The sequence below is a fragment of the Papaver somniferum genome, chromosome 9 (genome assembly GCF_003573695.1).
Source record: "Papaver somniferum cultivar HN1 chromosome 9, ASM357369v1, whole genome shotgun sequence".
NCBI classification, from domain to species: domain Eukaryota; kingdom Viridiplantae; phylum Streptophyta; class Magnoliopsida; order Ranunculales; family Papaveraceae; genus Papaver; species Papaver somniferum.
Genome location: NC_039366.1, coordinates 62441640 through 62460296, shown reverse-complemented (window position 1 = coordinate 62460296; position 18657 = coordinate 62441640). Strand labels below are relative to the sequence as shown.

Sequence of the window (18657 nt, the reverse complement as noted above, 5' to 3'; positions counted from 1 at the left end):
TGCACCCAATATGGGGGAATTTTGGATTGGGGTATAATTTTTAGGTCACAAGTCAATATTTGAGTTATATGATGATTATTCGGTCTAGGGACATATTTGCATTACATCACTAAGCAATTTCTTAATTGTATTTTTTTAATAGGAAATCTTTAAATTATTAAAGAAAAGGTATTAACTTTAATTAGTGACTCTTTTGGTCTGAGAGGCCAACTCTATCTTTTTTTTCTTCTTCCAGATAATCAAAGCATACAACTAGGCGAATATCCTCGAAAGTAACATGTTGCACTTGCATTGGATTTGAAAGCTAATGGAATTGATTCCTGGTTTGCTTGCTTAGTTATATAATTAAAGTGAGATAACTTAGAAATTGGTACAGAGTCAAACAATTGATTGTTCCGTCTTCCAAAACCAATTTTGTCTGCCAAAAAATGTTATAAATATGATGAGAATATTGCTGCTAACTTCTACGATTGTTTTAGATGCATCCAAATGGTGCCCACTTCCACGCTTCAATTAGAGCTAGCACCTCTCTCATATCCTTATGATGCTCTATTGCTCATGTTACCCTTGCTTCCCTGTAAAATCAAAAGGATCTTTTTAGAATCATAGATGATAGAGAAAACCTTGTAACATGGTCCCATTTGGTTGTAATATATATTTTAAGAGCTCATAGAAGAGGGAATTTCCATTTTATGTCCAAATTTGGTCTTAATACATTGTGGATGGTTGCATTTTGCAACAATTTAGCATTGTACATTTCCTCCCAGAATTGTTTGGCTCTTACAAATGTTTGATGAGGATTTGGTACGTCTAATTCCGAACACCGTATCACATCTTGCTAACCATATGTGCCAACTGCCAAACTATTACAGCAAAAGGCATCCCATGGACCTAAGTCTATGTCCCATCTTATTGCTAACTTCAAATTTATTGTTTCACTGACATAATAGGAAAACCTATAGCAAAAGGAGTTGTTACTAGTTTGATCCGTAAGATTTTACATATCATCTCAATACTCTTATAAAGTTATCCATGACACCGTATGCTCGAATTATAATACATTTATATAGTATAAGAAAAGGGATCTGAACAAGATAATTTCATCGATGTTTGTATTCTTTTTGGATACCACTTAGGAAGTTAGCTTTCAACATCTAAAAACGAAAAGGTCACAAATTAGCTTGGGAAAATAATTTTACACCATGTTTGTTTACTCCTGACTCATCTGAGTCGTCTGGATCTGACTGAAATCACCTAACTTTCTTATGTTTATAGCGCGTTTGGATACACTTCCAGAAGTAGCTTTTTGACTTCTAGAAGTCAAAATGCAAGAAGTCAGTTTGGGTGTGGAATTTCAGAACGACTTTTAGAAGCAGAAAAGTCAACTTTTTGTGAAGCAAAATATCTGGACTTCTGACTTCTGCTTCTGGAGAAGCAGAAATCATAAGCAGAATTGTATCCAAACGCGCTATTATTTTGAGTCACATCTGACTCAACTGACTCAAAAATATGTGAGTCAGTGGTTTAGTTCCATAAGTCAGGGATATTTTGTTACCTGACTCAAACGGATCCGAGTCAGAGGTTAAATCTGAGTCAGAGGTTGAGTCAGATCTAACTCAAAATATAAAACAAACGGTCTGACTACTGACTCGGCGCGAGTTAGGGATTGACTCAGATCCAGACGCCGAGTCAGCTTTAACCAAACAAGGTCTTAAAATGATGACTTTTAGAAATAAAAAAAAAAAAAACTTTTCGTTTTTGACTTCTAAAATCGACTTCTGCGTTCTAGATTCATACATGGTGGGCGAGGCAGCAGGGATTTGAGAGTTGCTTGTTGCTTACTTGCAGAACCCAGCAAGCCTGAAATAGCTAATGTGAGGTGGGACCCTCCAAAATAACCCTAATTTAGTAAAACGGTTTGTTCTGTGTTTGCAAAACGGTTCATTAACAAATTTGTTTATGCAACATTGCAACATTCTGAAAACTAAACAGTTTGAACTTTGCTAATCTGATTGAGCTGCAGCTCCGAACATAGTCGAGTCACTCTCTCTATAATAATGGAGGAAGACAGGTAATTATTTCTGAATTGTAAAACTAAGGTTTCTCTTTTACTTATCAAACTATAAAACCCTTCTTTAGTTTATGTATAAAATTCCAAAAAAAAATTGTGTGTTTTTCTAGAAGTACTAAAAATTGCTTAAGAAAATTCTGTATTTAGCTTCAATGAGTTGAAACATTGTTTAAATTTGTGAATTTTTCAGGTTGAATTCGCCCCATACTTCAGCAATCTCACTTGAAATTTTTGGTCATCAACTTCAATTTTCTCAGGTATTAGATTTTACTTACTCCATCCTCCATTGTCATTGGTTGGGTCTGTCCTTGATTCGTCTTCTCTGATCAGAAATCAATAATTTTGTATTTCTTTGGTATGGGCATTTGTTTAATTGGTTTTTGTTGTGGTATAGGACCCCAATTCCAAACATCTTGGTACTACTGTCTGGGATGCATCCATGGTATTTGTCAAATATCTGGTAATCTCTTTAAACCTTTTGAAAAGCGTCTAGTCATTAGGTCTATTGTTGCATATGTGTGTTGTGTTTTACAAGTGCTGTTGTAGCTATATGCTAACGCCCTTACTGATAATTGGTAACGCTTCACCTAATGAAGTTGTTCTGGTCTTGCTATTTTGCAATGCTTACGAGTTATATCTCAATCTGTTGAGGCGAGGGTTACTAAGCTATGCTGCTTTCAATGGAGATTTGAGTTAGTAACATCTGATTTGGTGTAAATGCCCCAGGAAAGAAATTGCAGAAAGGGTAGGTTTTGCCCTGCAAAATTGAAAGGAAAACGTGTAATTGAACTTGGAGCTGGTTGTGGAGTAGCTGGATTTGGTGAGCCTGTCATTATGTGTGGTTATGTGGACTAACAAACAAATTCACGATATTGGAATTTGGTACAGCTTGTAACTTTTGTTAGACCTGACATTGCTTGAATTTGGTGTCAACTGCTTTTATCAGGCATGGCGATGCTGGGATGCGATGTTGTTACAACGGATCAGGTTGAAGTTTTGCCACTGCTCATGAGGAACGTTGACAGAAATACTTCAAGAATCTTGCAATCACATCTTGGCTCGTGTAAGATCCAAAGCAAATATATCTTTAAAAAAACAAAAAAAAACAAAACAAGCCATACAGGTCACAACCTTCATTTTTTGTTCCTCTCAAACTGTTGCTAATTGTCAGCATTCGCCATTCGTTGTCTTAAAAATGTTTTTGCCTTCTTCTAAAGAAATAGTTTTCGTTTAGTGGCTCACTGTTTCAATTTGCCATTGACTGGCAAGATTAATTTGGAAGAGGTGAAACATCCCATTTCTGAAAATATCAGTTCTCTTGAAGGTTCATAATGAATACTGGAAGAACCTCTTATATTTATGTTTTTTCAGATTAAGCCTATGGGTGAGCTCGTGAATTGATAATACTGAATTATGTCTTCCCGTCTGTTTGTCTGCTATAAAATGAATTCCGTGCTCATTTAACTGTATTCAGTTTACAACCTAATGTTTCATGCTGAATTTCTTGGGCTTTGTAGCATCATTTGGTTCTATGAAAGCCGCGGAGCTGGATTGGGGAAACGAGGAACATATTAAAGCTGTTGAACCTCCATTTGATTTTATCATTGGGACTGATGTTGTAAGTTTGATCCTTAAACTTTGAAATAATAAACTTAATTAGCCTTGTTGCTTTCCCTGCTTGACCAATGAGTAATGTTCATCTCTGTGGATTAAGGTTTATGCGGAGCATCTCTTGGATCCACTTCTGCAGACAATATTCTCCTTATCAGGACCCAAAACTACCATCTTGGTAATATATTTGTCGAGATCATATTGCTTTTTGGCAACTAGTTGATTTTACATATTGAATATTTGATTATCTTTATTGCGCCATGCATCCCACATCACGAGACTAATACTCACATTTTCCTTATTGCTGAAATTTGACTCAGTTGGGATATGAGATTCGAAACATGGTTGTTCATGAACAAATGCTTCAAATGTGGAAGAGCAACTTTGAGGTGAAAACTGTCCCGAGAGCAAAGGTATTCTGAATTGACCCATTTTTATTCACATAACTTAAATTCCTTCTCCTAGAACTGATGTAGAAAACAAATCCCACACAGATGGACAATAAATATCAACATCCCAGTATCCATCTTTACATTATGGGGTCAAAGGCTCAACCACTCGAAGTGGAGAAAGAGGGCCAGCACCATGATGTAGAAGTCCCAGAAGTTGGATCGACAGATAAGCATGGAAACGATGAGGATTCTGAGAGTTGCAGTGGAGTGGATGAGTCAGAAGATTGTTCGAGTAAGGAAGTTCTCGAGGACAGAAAAATAGGAGCAGGACTTGAAGGCGGGAAACTTGATGATTGGGAAGCTAGAAGATGTGGCGCTATGGCTGCTCGACTTCTACGAGACATCAAGATTACTTAAAGCTTCAGGTGTTTTTATGTATAAGTATTTCTTCTTGCTTCTACGATGCAGAGTTGCAAGTAGTTTTCCATCAGTTAAAAACTATTTGCCTCTTTCTGTTTCATTGTTGTGTTGCAGACAAGTCGGAAGAGTTGCAAGCAAGTGCCATTATATTCTAGCTCACTAGCCAGCTCAATTTGATGTTCATTTAGGAAAATGGGATCCTTCGCGACTATGTAGAAGACAACCTCCTCGGCATGACTCTCATATGAATTAGAGATGAGAGCGGCACTGCCCAAAGCTTGCATACATTAGTGATTAGTTAGCCAGATGAGTTATTATTATGTCACCAGTTGAATGGGCCTGGACATTTCAACATTTCTGTGCTTCTTAGTCAACTGTTGTTTTAGCCTTTCTTGGTTCTACTCATGGCAGCGGGATTTTCTGCTGCTATGTAGACAAAGTGTTTAATCAGAAGTTGCAAGGAAATCGATGATTGTGGTAATGTAAGACCAAAATGGGTAATAATACCCTGTTTTTTCTTTGCATTGGCAAACTATACAGGAACGGCTGAATTTGCAAATCATGTTGTTTTCCTGCCTTACAAGTGAAGCATACAAGATTGTGCTCCAAAACTAGCTAGTCCACTTCAATTCTAAACTCAGGAATCAGGGATCAGTTTATGAACAACATGTTCGCTTTTTGGATGTAAACTCGTCACATAGAGGTCAATCTACAACAACAGTAAGTTGCATAACTATTGTATTTCTTGAACCATGCAAGTGAGACGAATATAAGATGTAAAGAATAATCAATTGGCCTTCTATAGGGCTAATTTTACTGCAAAAATTCTACGGTTACAAAGAAACTGCAGTGCTAAATGCAGCAGCAGTCCTCAACAACTCTTTGCTGTATGGTTAGAGCTGACACGTAGATGCTGTCCTTCTGATGCTAACAGGTGATAATTTTGAAACCTTTTACCTTTATGTACATGGTTTGTCAGAAACCAAGAATTCCCTATCAAGCAGTAGAAATATAAGAAAAGAGTTTAATAACTAATTGAAGATTGAATATACCATATAATAAGTTTAAGAACAACGGCTATAGCAATGCAGGTGCAAAAGATTAGTAACTGCACAAAGGCATGCTTACCTAGTGATATTCTAATAATAGTCCACTTGCCCCAAAAGGGCCAATATCATCTTTCAACCCGGAGGATATTATTTTGTATGGTTCCCCGAGAAGTCGTCTCCCTCTGTGGGTCTATTGTCCAATGGCCGTCAACAATAAATTTGATCTGCTCACAAACGAAAAAGTAAAGTCATTTCAGTGGTTGAACTTACACACATCATTGAAGGCCCTTTTACTTTCTACTGTAACACACAGAATGTTAGAAAAAATACCACTAGCAAGTAACAACTGTCTATCAGACAAGGTAAAACTAGACGGGAAATGGGAAATATCAGACAAGGTGAACTAGACGGGAAACAGGAAAAAAAAAAGTAGGCACAAAGAACTCCATATGGAGGGAAATATGACTGAAGTACGCATTTAAAATATTTATTTTTCCCATTTTAAAACAAGAATATGGTCAATTATAGTGACAACCCTATAAGAAGATAGGTGAAGCAGAGGTTTTAGGAAGATGACCACACCTCATATACTCCAGGGTAAAGCCACAATTTTGTCGACCATAGGTTCAATTTCCTGCACAGTATATTATCACATAAGAAGTAGACACACTTATCAGGAAACACCTCAATAATACCAAAACACAGATGTCATCTAGAGAACACTTTACATCAGAAAAGTAAACCAATGGACGGAAGGAAATAACAATGTAAAGACCTTGATTCAATGGTACTGGTAGAAGAAGGAACTGGATCCATGTAAATTGGTTGATGCCACCCATTGAAGCTACCTGCTACCTCCACGGTTTCATGATTTCCCAAAAACTCAATCTCAACCTAGACGACAGGTTATGAAAATTATCCCATTTAGAATAGACATACAGGGATATATATTTCTCTTTTCTTTCGAACTGAAACGAGATACAACTATATACGGGTATACAGATTCAGGTATTGGTAAACATGTGTATATAGCTGTCCTAGCAGCTACTTAGGCAGGGAATAACAAGAGGCCCACGGAAATATATAAAGATGTGCAAACAAGAAATGTAAGAAAACATAATCATGAAGAATATAAAACCACAGCACCTCTTTTAGTCCGGAAAGGCTCTCCTCTGCTGCTTGTAACTCTTCATGTTTTGCAATAATGATCTCTTGGGATTTGCTTATTTCCATCTCTGCTTTAGCTTGTAGATTTGACAATGCAATCTGCATAAAATAGCATAAAACACAACCTTAACTCTAACTGGATGCAAAATTGCAAACCACAGCTGACAAAGTATGGCTTGTGCACAGGTCCAAGCTGGAGATATAATCATTCGATTACGTATCCACTACCATTCCTATGTAGGAAAAACTCAGGTATGACGGTACACGAACCAATTGGATCACATTGGGCTTTAGTAACACTTAAATGGTTGTCGCGGTGTATCGCTACACACTCTATCCTAGTGTTCAAGTGGTGTTACATTCCTAGAAAAGAATGATCCTTTCCTTGACGCCATTCAAAAAATTATAACTCTTTCTATACGGAAGAAAAAGCTAATGAACAGTGTTTCAGATAAAGCAGGTGCACCTGCTGGTGATGTGTCCAGAATCTGTAAAACAAGCTTACCTTTTCTTTCTCGATGCGTTCCTTTAGTTGAGTTAGTTCCAACTCCCTCTGATGCTAGAGACATGAAAAGGTAAGACTAACATCAGATTCAATGGTTCAAAATGCAGGTGAAGAAAGAAAAAGTAACCAAGACTGGAGAGGAAACAAATATGGTTTGTACCAGCATGAATTTTAGGTGATCAATTTCAACCTGATTGTTCCCCTCACCAGCCTTGTAGTACAGATGCAAAATGTGAAAGCACACATGTTAGACTCGTCTGTTTATACATGCTGCAACTTGAGCATTTTTCTGCAGGAGTTACCTCATTATATTGACTACTGTCCAATTCTTCAGCTGATAAAAGATAATCCCTACAATATTATTCCAAATGATTCAGATAGTGCACGGAAAAATAAAGGGGGTAGTGGTAGATACTAAAGAGACGAGTATCCTAAGCAAAATACAAAAAATGACTAGATCAAATGATCAATCTCAAGTACTGAACTATATTCCACATGAAACCCCACAGAAAGACTAACCTGTAACCTCTGTATTCTGTTGCAGGAGGTGCAACAAGCTCAGAAACTTCAGTACTTGCAGCAAATGTTGAGATGGCATCGCTCTCAGCTGCTTTGTAGTTTGAACTCTCTTCGCTGTAAGGAGATTCGGCTACCAATTTCGTAAGCCTTTCACCTTCATACACTTCACCTGTACACCAAAGACCAAAGCAAATATTTAAGCAATACTACAATATTTACACCAGCAGAAGAGCCAGAACGATAAATGCATTCATTGCTATTTAACTTATTTTCTAAAACCATAAAGCTTAATCCACAGCAATAGCATAAAGAAAACTAAGTATCATTTATCAAACCTTTAATCCGGTATGTAAACAAAGACAACATTACACAGCAACAAAAAGGCACACATGACCAATGATGTCCTCTCTAGTGAAATGAACATACCTTCAATTGCATCCAACACACCATCCAGAACAAATTTTGCTGCCCTATCCTTCAACTTCATGGATGAACTAGTGGAAGATTCTACAGAGCTCTGGGTATCATCAATGATGGGAGGTTGGCCAGTATTGTCTTTGGATGGAATATCCCAACTAAAGTTGTCATCACTTGGTGCCGACACATTTTCAGCAGAATCATCGGGGCTCCAACTAATCTTACCATCACTTGGTGCTGACTCTTTTTCCACCAAAACAGCAGAGCTCCAGCTAAAGTTATCATCACCTGTTGCTGTCTCTTTTTCAGCCATGTCGGCAGAGCTCCACTTAGAGTTATCATCGCTTGGTGCTGACTCTTTTTCAGCCAAGACAGCTGAGCTCCAATTAAAATTATCATCACTCGGTGCTGACTCTTTTTCAGGCAAGACAGTTGAGCTCCAAATGAAGTTATCACTTGGTTCTGACTCTTTTTCAGCTAAATCAACAGAACTCCAACTAAAATTGTAATCATCACTCGGTGCTGAATCTTTTTCATCCAAGTCAGCGGAAACTATTTTAGCCAAGCGATCCGATTTTTCATCTGGCCCTGTTACATACAATGCTCTATACAAATAAGAAACAGTATAATCATCACCGGAAGTAGGGAATGCTGTAAGAAATAAAAAGAAACATGCAGACCTACGAGCACATTTTCACAATCATCGTTCTCATCCTGATTTTCCACCGATGTAATTGTGCTTTCTTGAGAGTCCGTAAGAAGCTCGGTGATAAGCTTATACCCTCTCCTTCTAACAAGATTAGCAAGATCCTTCCTGTAAGGGTTTTAGGAGTGTAAAATGTAATTAATCCATTGAATTTACATCCCTTGAAATGAACATGATTTCATTTTTTATCGTCATACCTTTTACGGATAGGTAACAGAACATTTTACATCAATACAAACAGTAGAAAAATTTACACCTACACGAACATTTGCCAATTGTTTGACATGATTTATGTACATAAACACTGGATGCAGATTTCAATTTCATGATTCATTTCCAGTTGGTTTTTATGCTTTCAAACCCGGATGTAAGCGACAAATTTACCCTAACAATCAAACATCTACGCAAAGAATCAAGCACCACCGTCCCAATAAACAACACATTCCCAATTGCTTTACAGTCGAACTACTAAATGTCTCATTTCTAGAAATTTGATTCTAAAACCCTAATTAAACCACAAAAAAACTACAGAGTCGTGAAAAAAAGTAACAAATGAAAATAGAACCACGAAACGAACCTTCCATGCTCGGTTAATTCTTTCCAAGACGGAACGTGACCTTGAGGTAGACCAACCAAAGCTACAAATTCTTTAAGCTCATTACATAGCTCTGAACTGCTCTTAACAGGTTTTCCCGCCCTTGTTCTTCTCTTCTTAACACTGTCTCATTCCCAATTTAAACCATAACAATAATCAAACCCCAATTCAATCAGACCATAAAGAAACAAGAAACCAAGTAAAGAGTTACAAACCTCGGATTCTTGGTTGAAGAAGATGAAGAAGTAGCAGTAATTACTACGTTTCTTGGTCGAGAAATTTGGGGGAAACGAAGAATTGAGTATCTGAGTTGTTGGTGAAGAAATGTACTACTATTACATTGTTTCTGAGAAGCGCAACCAAAACTTGGGAGATGACAACGGAGATTCGCCATCAAAGTTCTGAGAGAGTTCTCAGTTAACATTTTAATTAAAAATTAGGGTTTCGAAATGGAATTTCGAGAACGAGGGAGAGAAGAAAATGAGGGAGAGAGGGAGATTTTTCATTTGATTGTTTTTGTGAATTACAGCCAAGAGGGATAAAACAGGAGCAGCTCACGCGACACAACCAGTACTGAATGTACTCTGCTCTAGGCCTTTCGCTTTTTAGTAAGGCATCTTAAATGGTGTTTGATATGCTCAAGCTTAGCTTAGATCCGCATTAGCCACTACCCGGGAATGGAGGGCTGTTAGTTTCCCACGTTTGCACAATATCTCAACCAAGAAGGAGAACAGGAGTTTGGTGGACCGGATGCTATTAAATCCATGAGCTTCCTAGTTTTACAATGGGTGAGCATGAGTCGGTATGGGCCGGTTTTCACCTCATCCATATTAAATCCAATTCATTGTGGACATCACATTTGCATGCGCATCCAATCTGGTTTCCAACGGATTTACATTCAATAGATGCGCGGACGGACAGATCGGATACGAGTAATCTAAAGGATTATTTTTTTTCTACCTGCAGACGAATAACATGAGATGCCAAAACAACTTGAGAAATGAAGAAAAGAAATTAAACATCAAAGCTCAGGAGTCTATCAACCATGCAACTGGCATCATTCGTAACTTCATCAAAAGTAAAGACACACTATGCTAGGAACTGCATTGTGCAAGATCCAAACCAAGACAAGACATAGCTATAACATATGATTCTAGGACAATTTTTGTTATCTAACAAAACCAAGACTAGACATAGTTATAACAAATGACTCTGTTGGCTAGCCAAATGATATCATGCAATCCGTTGAATCTAAATTAGCTAATCTTTTTGTTGTTGGCTTCCACTAACCACCAGCATATAGTTGTATTATGCCAACAAAAAATTTAACCCGTGTTGATGGTAGATTTTTGGCAAATGCTAAAATTATAAAATCATAATTTTACATATTTACGAATATGTGAAATTATATTTTAGAATTTAGACGTGAAAGCTCATGTCACAATAATCTCTGACTAAGTGTATAGCCTCCTCTCAGAGCATCCATAAATATGCGATCGTTAAATCCTCTCAGCTGAGCTTTCAATATCTTGCATATTTCATCAACAATATTGAACAATTTCGATATTCACTTCTGTATATAATCGAAAATTAATGGACAACTCCTATTTGGATTGACCACTAGTATAGAGCAATAACGTCTTCAGGATGTCACAAATATTCTCTGACTATGCAGATTAAACATTCAGAACGAGTATGATGCTTCTGCTACCTCGTACCTCGATTCTCGAATAAATATAATGCTCCTAGATAGATTGTCTGCTAGTATAAAGCCATCAATTAATTACTTATACTTCAGTATTCATCAATTGAATTCCTAGAAAATATTTTATTTTTACCACAATATATCATTACTTCAATTCACGGCTTTTCCTAACAGAATTCCATGAATTAGTAAAAATATTCAACTTTCGGACATATGGGCCACCACCGAGTAAGCCCTAAGAAAATGGTGGGGGTGTACTTAGTAGTAATGTACGAACGAGCATCCAAAAATATGGATGAATGAGGAAATATGGAGATTTATGCGAAAAAAGGGAAATAAAATAGTAATAAAAAATAGAAAGGCACGCACGGCCGTGGTCGGTCCCATGCCTCTCATTCCCTTGTTTTATTATCATTACTAGGGCTTAACCCATGTCGTAACGACACGGGTACGGTTTTTTATTTGGCTATACATTTGTCGACATTTATATATTTTATATAATATTTATTAGTTGTTGAATTTACCCTTATTATCATTACAAAAGTAAAGGAAAACGCGATAGATATTTATATTCTTCAGTCCAAAAATCTTTTTTCGTGTCCTCATATATAATTTTTTCTACTTTGACACTTTGACATTCTCCCAAATAATTCATCTTCCTGTGTGAGTTGTATTCTCAATCCAACCATGAAATCATATCGAAATTAATTTTCACACATTGCTTTCCAAAAAAAAAAAAAAAACAGTATTTGATATGTTTTGTAGTTTACAAAGATACCTTTTCGATAATTTCAAATGGTATTTGTCCTTATGCATCTTCCTCAATTTAGTAACCGGACTTAACCAAAACATCAAACTATGTCGTCTATAACAAATTACATCACCCGAACTCATTTTTCTCGAGAATAATTATGTAGGTGTTAACAATGTTCAGATCCTTGTTGATTTTATCTCTTTTAAGAATAGTCTGATAAGATTAAAACTCTGAATGGACTCAACAATACATATCGGATTATATGTTCTTACTATTTCATTAACATAAAGGCAAACTAATTCCCAAGTTGTTATATTATAACACATTAAATCATTTCATATGACAACCCATTTTACTCACATAAGATGTAGTTTTAGTTTTTCAAAATTCACAGACATTCTACGACATAAACCTTCCAAATGTGAGGTTATTTGTTGCATAAAAATAATGAAACTATAATTAGCTAGTAGGTCAAATGGTTAACCACTTAATCTAATAACAATAGACTATAACAACAACTAATATACTTTGTTATCCATCATCATTGAGTAAAAATAAAGTTAATCTATTTATTAGGAAATACATGAGACGACGCGAAATTACTCATTGGGCACCACTGTACACCGATACTTGCCACTACCATAATTACATAACGCACCACTACTATTTTTCCTGAAACAACTTCCATCACCACTTCCAATCAAACCATAGCGTCTTTGCCTGAACACCACTACAACCGCCACTATGGTTCACTTATATAATTATTAACGAATCTAACTGAGTTTGGTATTTTCTTCTTCCAAAAAGTACTTCGAAAACATATTTATAGTATTATTTTTTCACCATAGTTGTTTGGTAAAGATTTTTTAAAGTGTTTTTTATGCAACACACTTCCAAAATCTATCAACTTTGAGAAGTAGAGGAGAATGATCTTTTAAAAGCTTCGAAAGCAAAAGCTATGATCAACCTTAATTTCATATTCTATTTTTTTTTTTCTGTCAAAAATTACCCCTAAATCTATATATACAACCGATCTTTATTCGCAATACCATCATTGAAAATTCTTTAATTTATCAACAATTAAAATAAAGGCAATATTAAACAACGACTTATTTATTTTTAAAATAATACTTTTTAATAATAATAGTAATTTATAAATTTAATATTATCTATATATTTATTTATTTAATACCAAAAAACTCATTATTCTTAAGCATAATAAATATACTACAATTTTCAGAGATATGTTTGTTCTAGTCATTTGCTACAAAGGCAATAGTTGAACATGATAATTTACGAACCAAATTTGATTTTTTTTTTAATTAGTGATTTTCAACTACAAAATGTGAATCAATGTTCGTACAGAACTTTGGTTGGTAGCCTAGCAACAGGTTGAGCTCCAACGCGTTCGGATCTAACTTTAGTTTATGTTTTGCCAAACATCAATTGTTTTTTGTACATATCTCAGCACAGCAACACAGATTAGAAACGTTGTTGTACAACTCACAACAATACCAAATTAATCCTAAGTGTTATATCATTGTTGATAGAATAAATTTTTTTATTATCATTTATAATTGACATTTACAATGGAAAATTAATAAAATGTTTCTTATGAAAAATTAATGGAACATTAGTGATATGGTAAGTAAATTTTAGCCGTTAGATGCACTTCTAATCCCAATCACAACCATCACTTGTGACAAAAAATTACAGTTATAGATTTATCTCTTGTGAGGACAAATCTGAACCACCACTTACACAGGCCAAGTTAGCCGAACTTTGTTTTGACGAATCTAACTGAATTTGGTAATTTTTTTCTTCCAAAAAGTACTTCGAAAACATATTTATAGTAATATTTTTCACCATAGTTGTTTAATAAAGATTTGTAAAGTATGCAACGCACTTCCAAAATCTATCAACTTTGAGAAGTAGAGGAGAAGGAGCTTTTAAAAGCTTCAAAAGCAAAAGCTAATTTCATATTCTATTTTTTTCTATCCCTATTTTATTTTATAAATGGCAAAAATTACCCCTAAGTCTATATATACAACCGATCTTTATTCGTTATACCATCATTGAAAATTCTTTAATTTATCAATAATTAAAATAAAGGCAATATTAAACAACGATTGATTTTTTTTAAATAATATTTTTTTAATAATAATAGTAATTTATAAATTTAATATTATCTATATATTTATTTATTTAATACCAAAAAACTCATTATTCTTAAGCATAATAAATATACTACAATTTTCAGAGATATGTTTGTTCTAGTCATTTGCTACAAAGACAATAGTTGAACACGATAATTTACGAAACAAATTTGATTTTTTTTAATTGGTGATTTCCAACTACAAAATGTGAATCAATGTTCGTACAGAACTTTGGTTGGTAGCCTAGCAACAAGTTGAGTTCCAACATCTTCGGCTCTAACTTTAGTTTATGTTTTTCCAAACATCAATTTTTTTTTGTACATTTCTCAGCACAACAACACACATTAGAAACGTTGTTGTACAACTCACAACAATACCGAATTAATCCTAAGAATTATTATCATTGTTGATAGAATAATTTATGTCCTATCATCATTTATAATTGACATATCATTCATAATTGACATTTATTATGGAAAATTAATAAAATATTTCTTATGAAAAATTAATGGAACATTAGTGATATGGTAAGTAAATTTTAGTCATTAGATGCACTTCTAATCCCAATCACAACCATCATTTGTGACAAAAAATTACAGCCGTAGATTTATCTCTTGTGAGGACAAATCTGAACCACCACTTACACATGCCAAGTTAGCCGAACTTTGTTTTGTATTCTTGATTTTCTCACATCTCTTGAATTCCCATATTCATGCAAACTCTTGGTTTTCCATATTTCTCCAAAAAGCCTAATCCCACGATTATTAGATCTTTTTTTTACCAATAATATTAAAATAACATTATTTTAATATTTCAAATATTGGACGTGCGAGCAAAAAACCTTAATTGCACATTTAAGAAAAAATTAAGAATTTCAGTCAAGATATAACTCTTCTGAAAATACAAAATGATGCACAAGCGCCCGATAAAATACCTAAGATTTTCAGGAATGGACGCGCGAGGGACATGGTGGCCCGTGCACCACCATGAACGGACCTGCCGGTCCCTTGACCATCATGGACGGTCGATCCCACGTCTCTTAATAATTATCCATATTTTTCACAATTCTCCAATAATTCTCCATATTTTAGTAAAAAAAATTTCATGGGCACTCTTATGCACGCTCGGACGTCCATCCACCACCAATGGCCAACTCCCATGCCCACTAGTTGGTCGAAATTCCTTGACCCACATTGGACAACTCTTCATCTTCAGGATTCAGGGTTCTCCAAAAAAATTAAGGTTTCAAATTTATGATAGTTCGATAAACGTCGATAACTTTCATATTGATCCAACAATCAATATTTTTAATTAATTTTAATGTTCGGTCCTGCTACCAACATTTTAGTTGCTTGGCGGTCCGACAACAACATGATTTGGAGGGCCATCAACTCGTCCGATCATCAAAGACAAACTTAACATCTTTTGCAAGCAAATTGCAAAGAGGTCTAGAAATCAAGCTACAATCCTTAATGAATCGACGATAAAATCCTGCATTCCCTAAGAATGACTTAATATCTTTTACGATTTGTGTGACCTAAAAAGTTTTAATAAGGTCAAATTTAGCTTTATCTACCTCTATACCCTTTGAAGAAGCGATGTGTCTTAAAACAATTCCTGATTTAACCATGAAATGGCATTTTTCCGAATTAAACACTAAATTCTTTTCCTTACACCTAGTCAACACTAATGTCAAATGATGCAAGCAGTCATCAAAAGATGAACCAAACACTGAAAAATCATCCATAAAGACCTCTAAAACCGTTCTACCATATCAGAAAAGATGCTCATCATACAACACTGAAAAGTCGCAGGGGAATTACATAGCCCTAAAGGCATGCGTCTATACGCAAAGGTACCAAAGGGACAGGTAAAAGTGGTTTTCTCTTGGTATTCTGGGGCAATAATGATCTGATTCTAACCGGATGATACATGTGTATCTTCCTCTCCCCGCGAACTAGTGATCCTCAAGACGGGTTGAGGATAGAATTGTAATTTAGGAGGATTACTGATTTAAGGCAGTATTCCTTAGAAGGAAAATAAATTCCTAGGAGGTTTGGGAAACCAAACCAAAGTAAGGAAGTATAACTGGATAAGGAAATACTTCTTAGAAAGGGAAATATACCTAGAAAAGGAATTATTCCTAGATAAGGAATTATTCTTAGAAAAAGAATTATTCCTAGATAAGGAAATAGATTCCTATAAGGTTTCAAAAATCGTTAAAGCTATAAATAGAGATGCTTAACTCATATCTAAGACAATCTAGAGAGTGTGGTTTGACACCTAGAAAAGGAGGTTTAACACACATACCTAGAGAGAAGTTTGTGAGGAAATTAATTATTGTAAAAGCAAACTTAACAAATATTTTAAGATTATTTACCTAGAGAGATTGTGAGCGTAACAAATAGAGAATTGTAATAGTTTTCTAGTTCATAATCTAGAGAAGATATTTTCTTTGAATCTGGTTTCTAGTGTGTTCTGTTTTCTAGTTTTCGTCTATTATTATTCTGAATTTCGGCTCTATAATAATAGTCACCAAGGTACAGAGATCAATACGTATCACCGGAGTAGTCATCTAAGAAGCAATAATGACTTTGTCCAGCTAATCGCTCTAGCATTTGGTCGATAAAAGAAAGGGGAAAGTGATCCTTCCTTGTACCTTGTTCAATTTCCTATAGTCAATATAGACACACCATTACGTGGTCACTCGGGTTGGGATTAACTCATTATTATCATTTTGGACTACAGTGATACCTGATTTCTTAGGAACAACCTGAACGGGGCTGACCCACTTATTGTCTGAAATTGGGTAGATAATACCCGCATCTAACATCTTAAGCACCTCTTTCCGAACTACCTCTTTCATTTTAGGGTTCAGTCGACGTTGCATCTCCCTAGAAGGTTTGGAGTCTTCCTCTAAATGAATCTGATGCATACACACAGTAACACTTATACCCTTAATGTCTGCTATAGTCCACCCTAAAGCTTCCTTATTATCTTGAAGTACATTTACTAGCCTACTTTTCTGATCACTATCCAAATCGGAAGCTACAATCACAGGTAAAGTCTCAGATGGGCCTAAAAACACATACTTCAGGATATCTGGTAGTGGTTTGAGGTCCAACTTAGGAGGCCCTTCTAAAGAAGGAATTAAGGTAGTCTCGGAAGCTGGTAATTATTCGAACCTAGCTTTCCATCTATCAGTGTCTAACACATGGGTAGAATCTAATAGAGCATTTACTTGTTCAATAGTGCTATCGTCGTCAAAATCTAAACCAAAATGGGATAGCAAACTTTCTAATGGATGTTCAGACAAAATGTTTGGTAATGACTCCTGAACTAAGGCTTCTATCATGTTCACCTCTTCAACGCACGTGTCATCTATCTCATAAGGTAGCTTACTGAGATTAAAAATGTTCAGCTCCATAGTCATATTACCAAAAGATAAATTCATCACACCATTTCGATAGTTAATGATCGCATTAGACGTAGCTAAAATGGGCGACCTAAAATCACAGGTATCTGGTTCTCTGGGCAAGGGAAAGGTTGGGTATCTAGCACAACAAAATCATCTGGATAAATAAACTTGTCGACCTCAATGAGAACATCCTCGATAACACCTCGAGGAATTTTAACAGACCTATCATCTAACTGCAGTGTTATCTGAGTAGGTTTCATTTCACCAAGTCCTAGCTGTAAGTACACGTGGTACGACAGTAAGTTCACACTGGATCCTAAGTCAAGTAAAGCTTTTTCTACCTGAAAGTTACCTATTATGCAAGCAATGGTAGGGGAACCTGGGTCTTTGTACTTTGGAGTTGCAGTTTTCAAAATGATTGAACTTACGAGACTAGCTAAAAAGGCTTTCTTATGGACGCTAAGTTTTCGCTTTCGCGTACACATATCCTTAAGGAACTTGGCATAAGAAGGAATTTTCCTAATTGCATCTAATAAAGGAAGGTTTATGGTAACTTGCATAAAAACCTCCAATATATCATTAAAGTTCGATTCCTTCTTTGTTGGTACTAATAGATGGGGAAATGGGGCTCTAGGAACAAAATCAGACCTCTCAGGAACCGAATTGGCATCATCAGAAACTTTATCATCCCCGTCAGCTAATGGTGGTCCTGAGGGGTGATATCCTGAGGGGTGAACTACAATATGTTCACTATCGGGCATGGTTACCTTTATTGTCTTCAACTCTACACTCCTAAGGGTTCTAATATCATTCAATTGATTTGATGGTTTTGCACCTACTTCATGAACTCCTCTAGGATTAGGATTAGTCTGACTAAGGAACCTTCCATTATCTCTCTCACTTAAAGTCTTAGTTATTTGGCCTACTTGAAGTTCTAACTTAGAAAGGTCTGAGCATTCTGCTTGGTTCCCGTTGAAAACTAACATGGCTTTGTGCTAACATTTCCCGAGTTTTTGCTAACATATTAATAGGTTCCTCAAAGCTAGTCGTTTTATTCTCCGGGCCTGAAGAATTCTTAGTGTAACCAAAACCTGGGATCATTATAATTACTAAACTGACCTTGAATCTGGCCCTTAGACCATGAAAGTTTCAGATGGTTTCTCCAACCAGGA

The 18657-nt window shown here is 35.7% G+C and overlaps 2 protein-coding genes across 3 annotated transcripts; one reads left to right on the top strand and one right to left on the bottom strand.

The window, feature by feature from the left end:
* The first annotated feature begins 1788 nt into the window (after positions 1-1788).
* LOC113310195 (protein-lysine methyltransferase METTL21D) lies at positions 1789-5053 on the top strand. The gene is made up of 11 exons (XM_026558788.1): positions 1789-1879; positions 2024-2071; positions 2262-2328; positions 2466-2531; positions 2798-2891; positions 3018-3134; positions 3589-3689; positions 3786-3860; positions 4003-4095; positions 4177-4499; positions 4609-5053. The coding sequence occupies exons 2-10, from the start codon at positions 2058-2060 to the stop codon at positions 4489-4491; spliced, it is 942 nt and encodes a 313-aa protein (XP_026414573.1). The 5' UTR covers positions 1789-1879; positions 2024-2057; the 3' UTR covers positions 4492-4499; positions 4609-5053.
* Positions 5054-5215: 162 nt separating this feature from the next.
* Positions 5216-10043, bottom strand: LOC113310194 (protein PTST homolog 3, chloroplastic-like). Of its 2 annotated transcripts, XM_026558786.1 has the most exons (13): positions 9668-10043; positions 9435-9575; positions 8832-8965; positions 8161-8739; positions 7735-7903; positions 7518-7566; positions 7376-7426; positions 7216-7269; positions 6690-6809; positions 6319-6437; positions 6126-6177; positions 5623-5767; positions 5216-5487 (listed from the first exon to the last, which is right to left on the bottom strand). In XM_026558786.1, the coding sequence occupies exons 1-12, from the start codon at positions 9874-9876 to the stop codon at positions 5669-5671; spliced, it is 1776 nt and encodes a 591-aa protein (XP_026414571.1). In that variant the 5' UTR covers positions 9877-10043; the 3' UTR covers positions 5216-5487; positions 5623-5668. The 2 variants fall into 2 exon arrangements, with proteins under 2 accessions (XP_026414571.1, XP_026414572.1); XM_026558787.1 differs by lacking the exon at positions 7376-7426.
* Positions 10044-18657: the final 8614 nt, after the last annotated feature.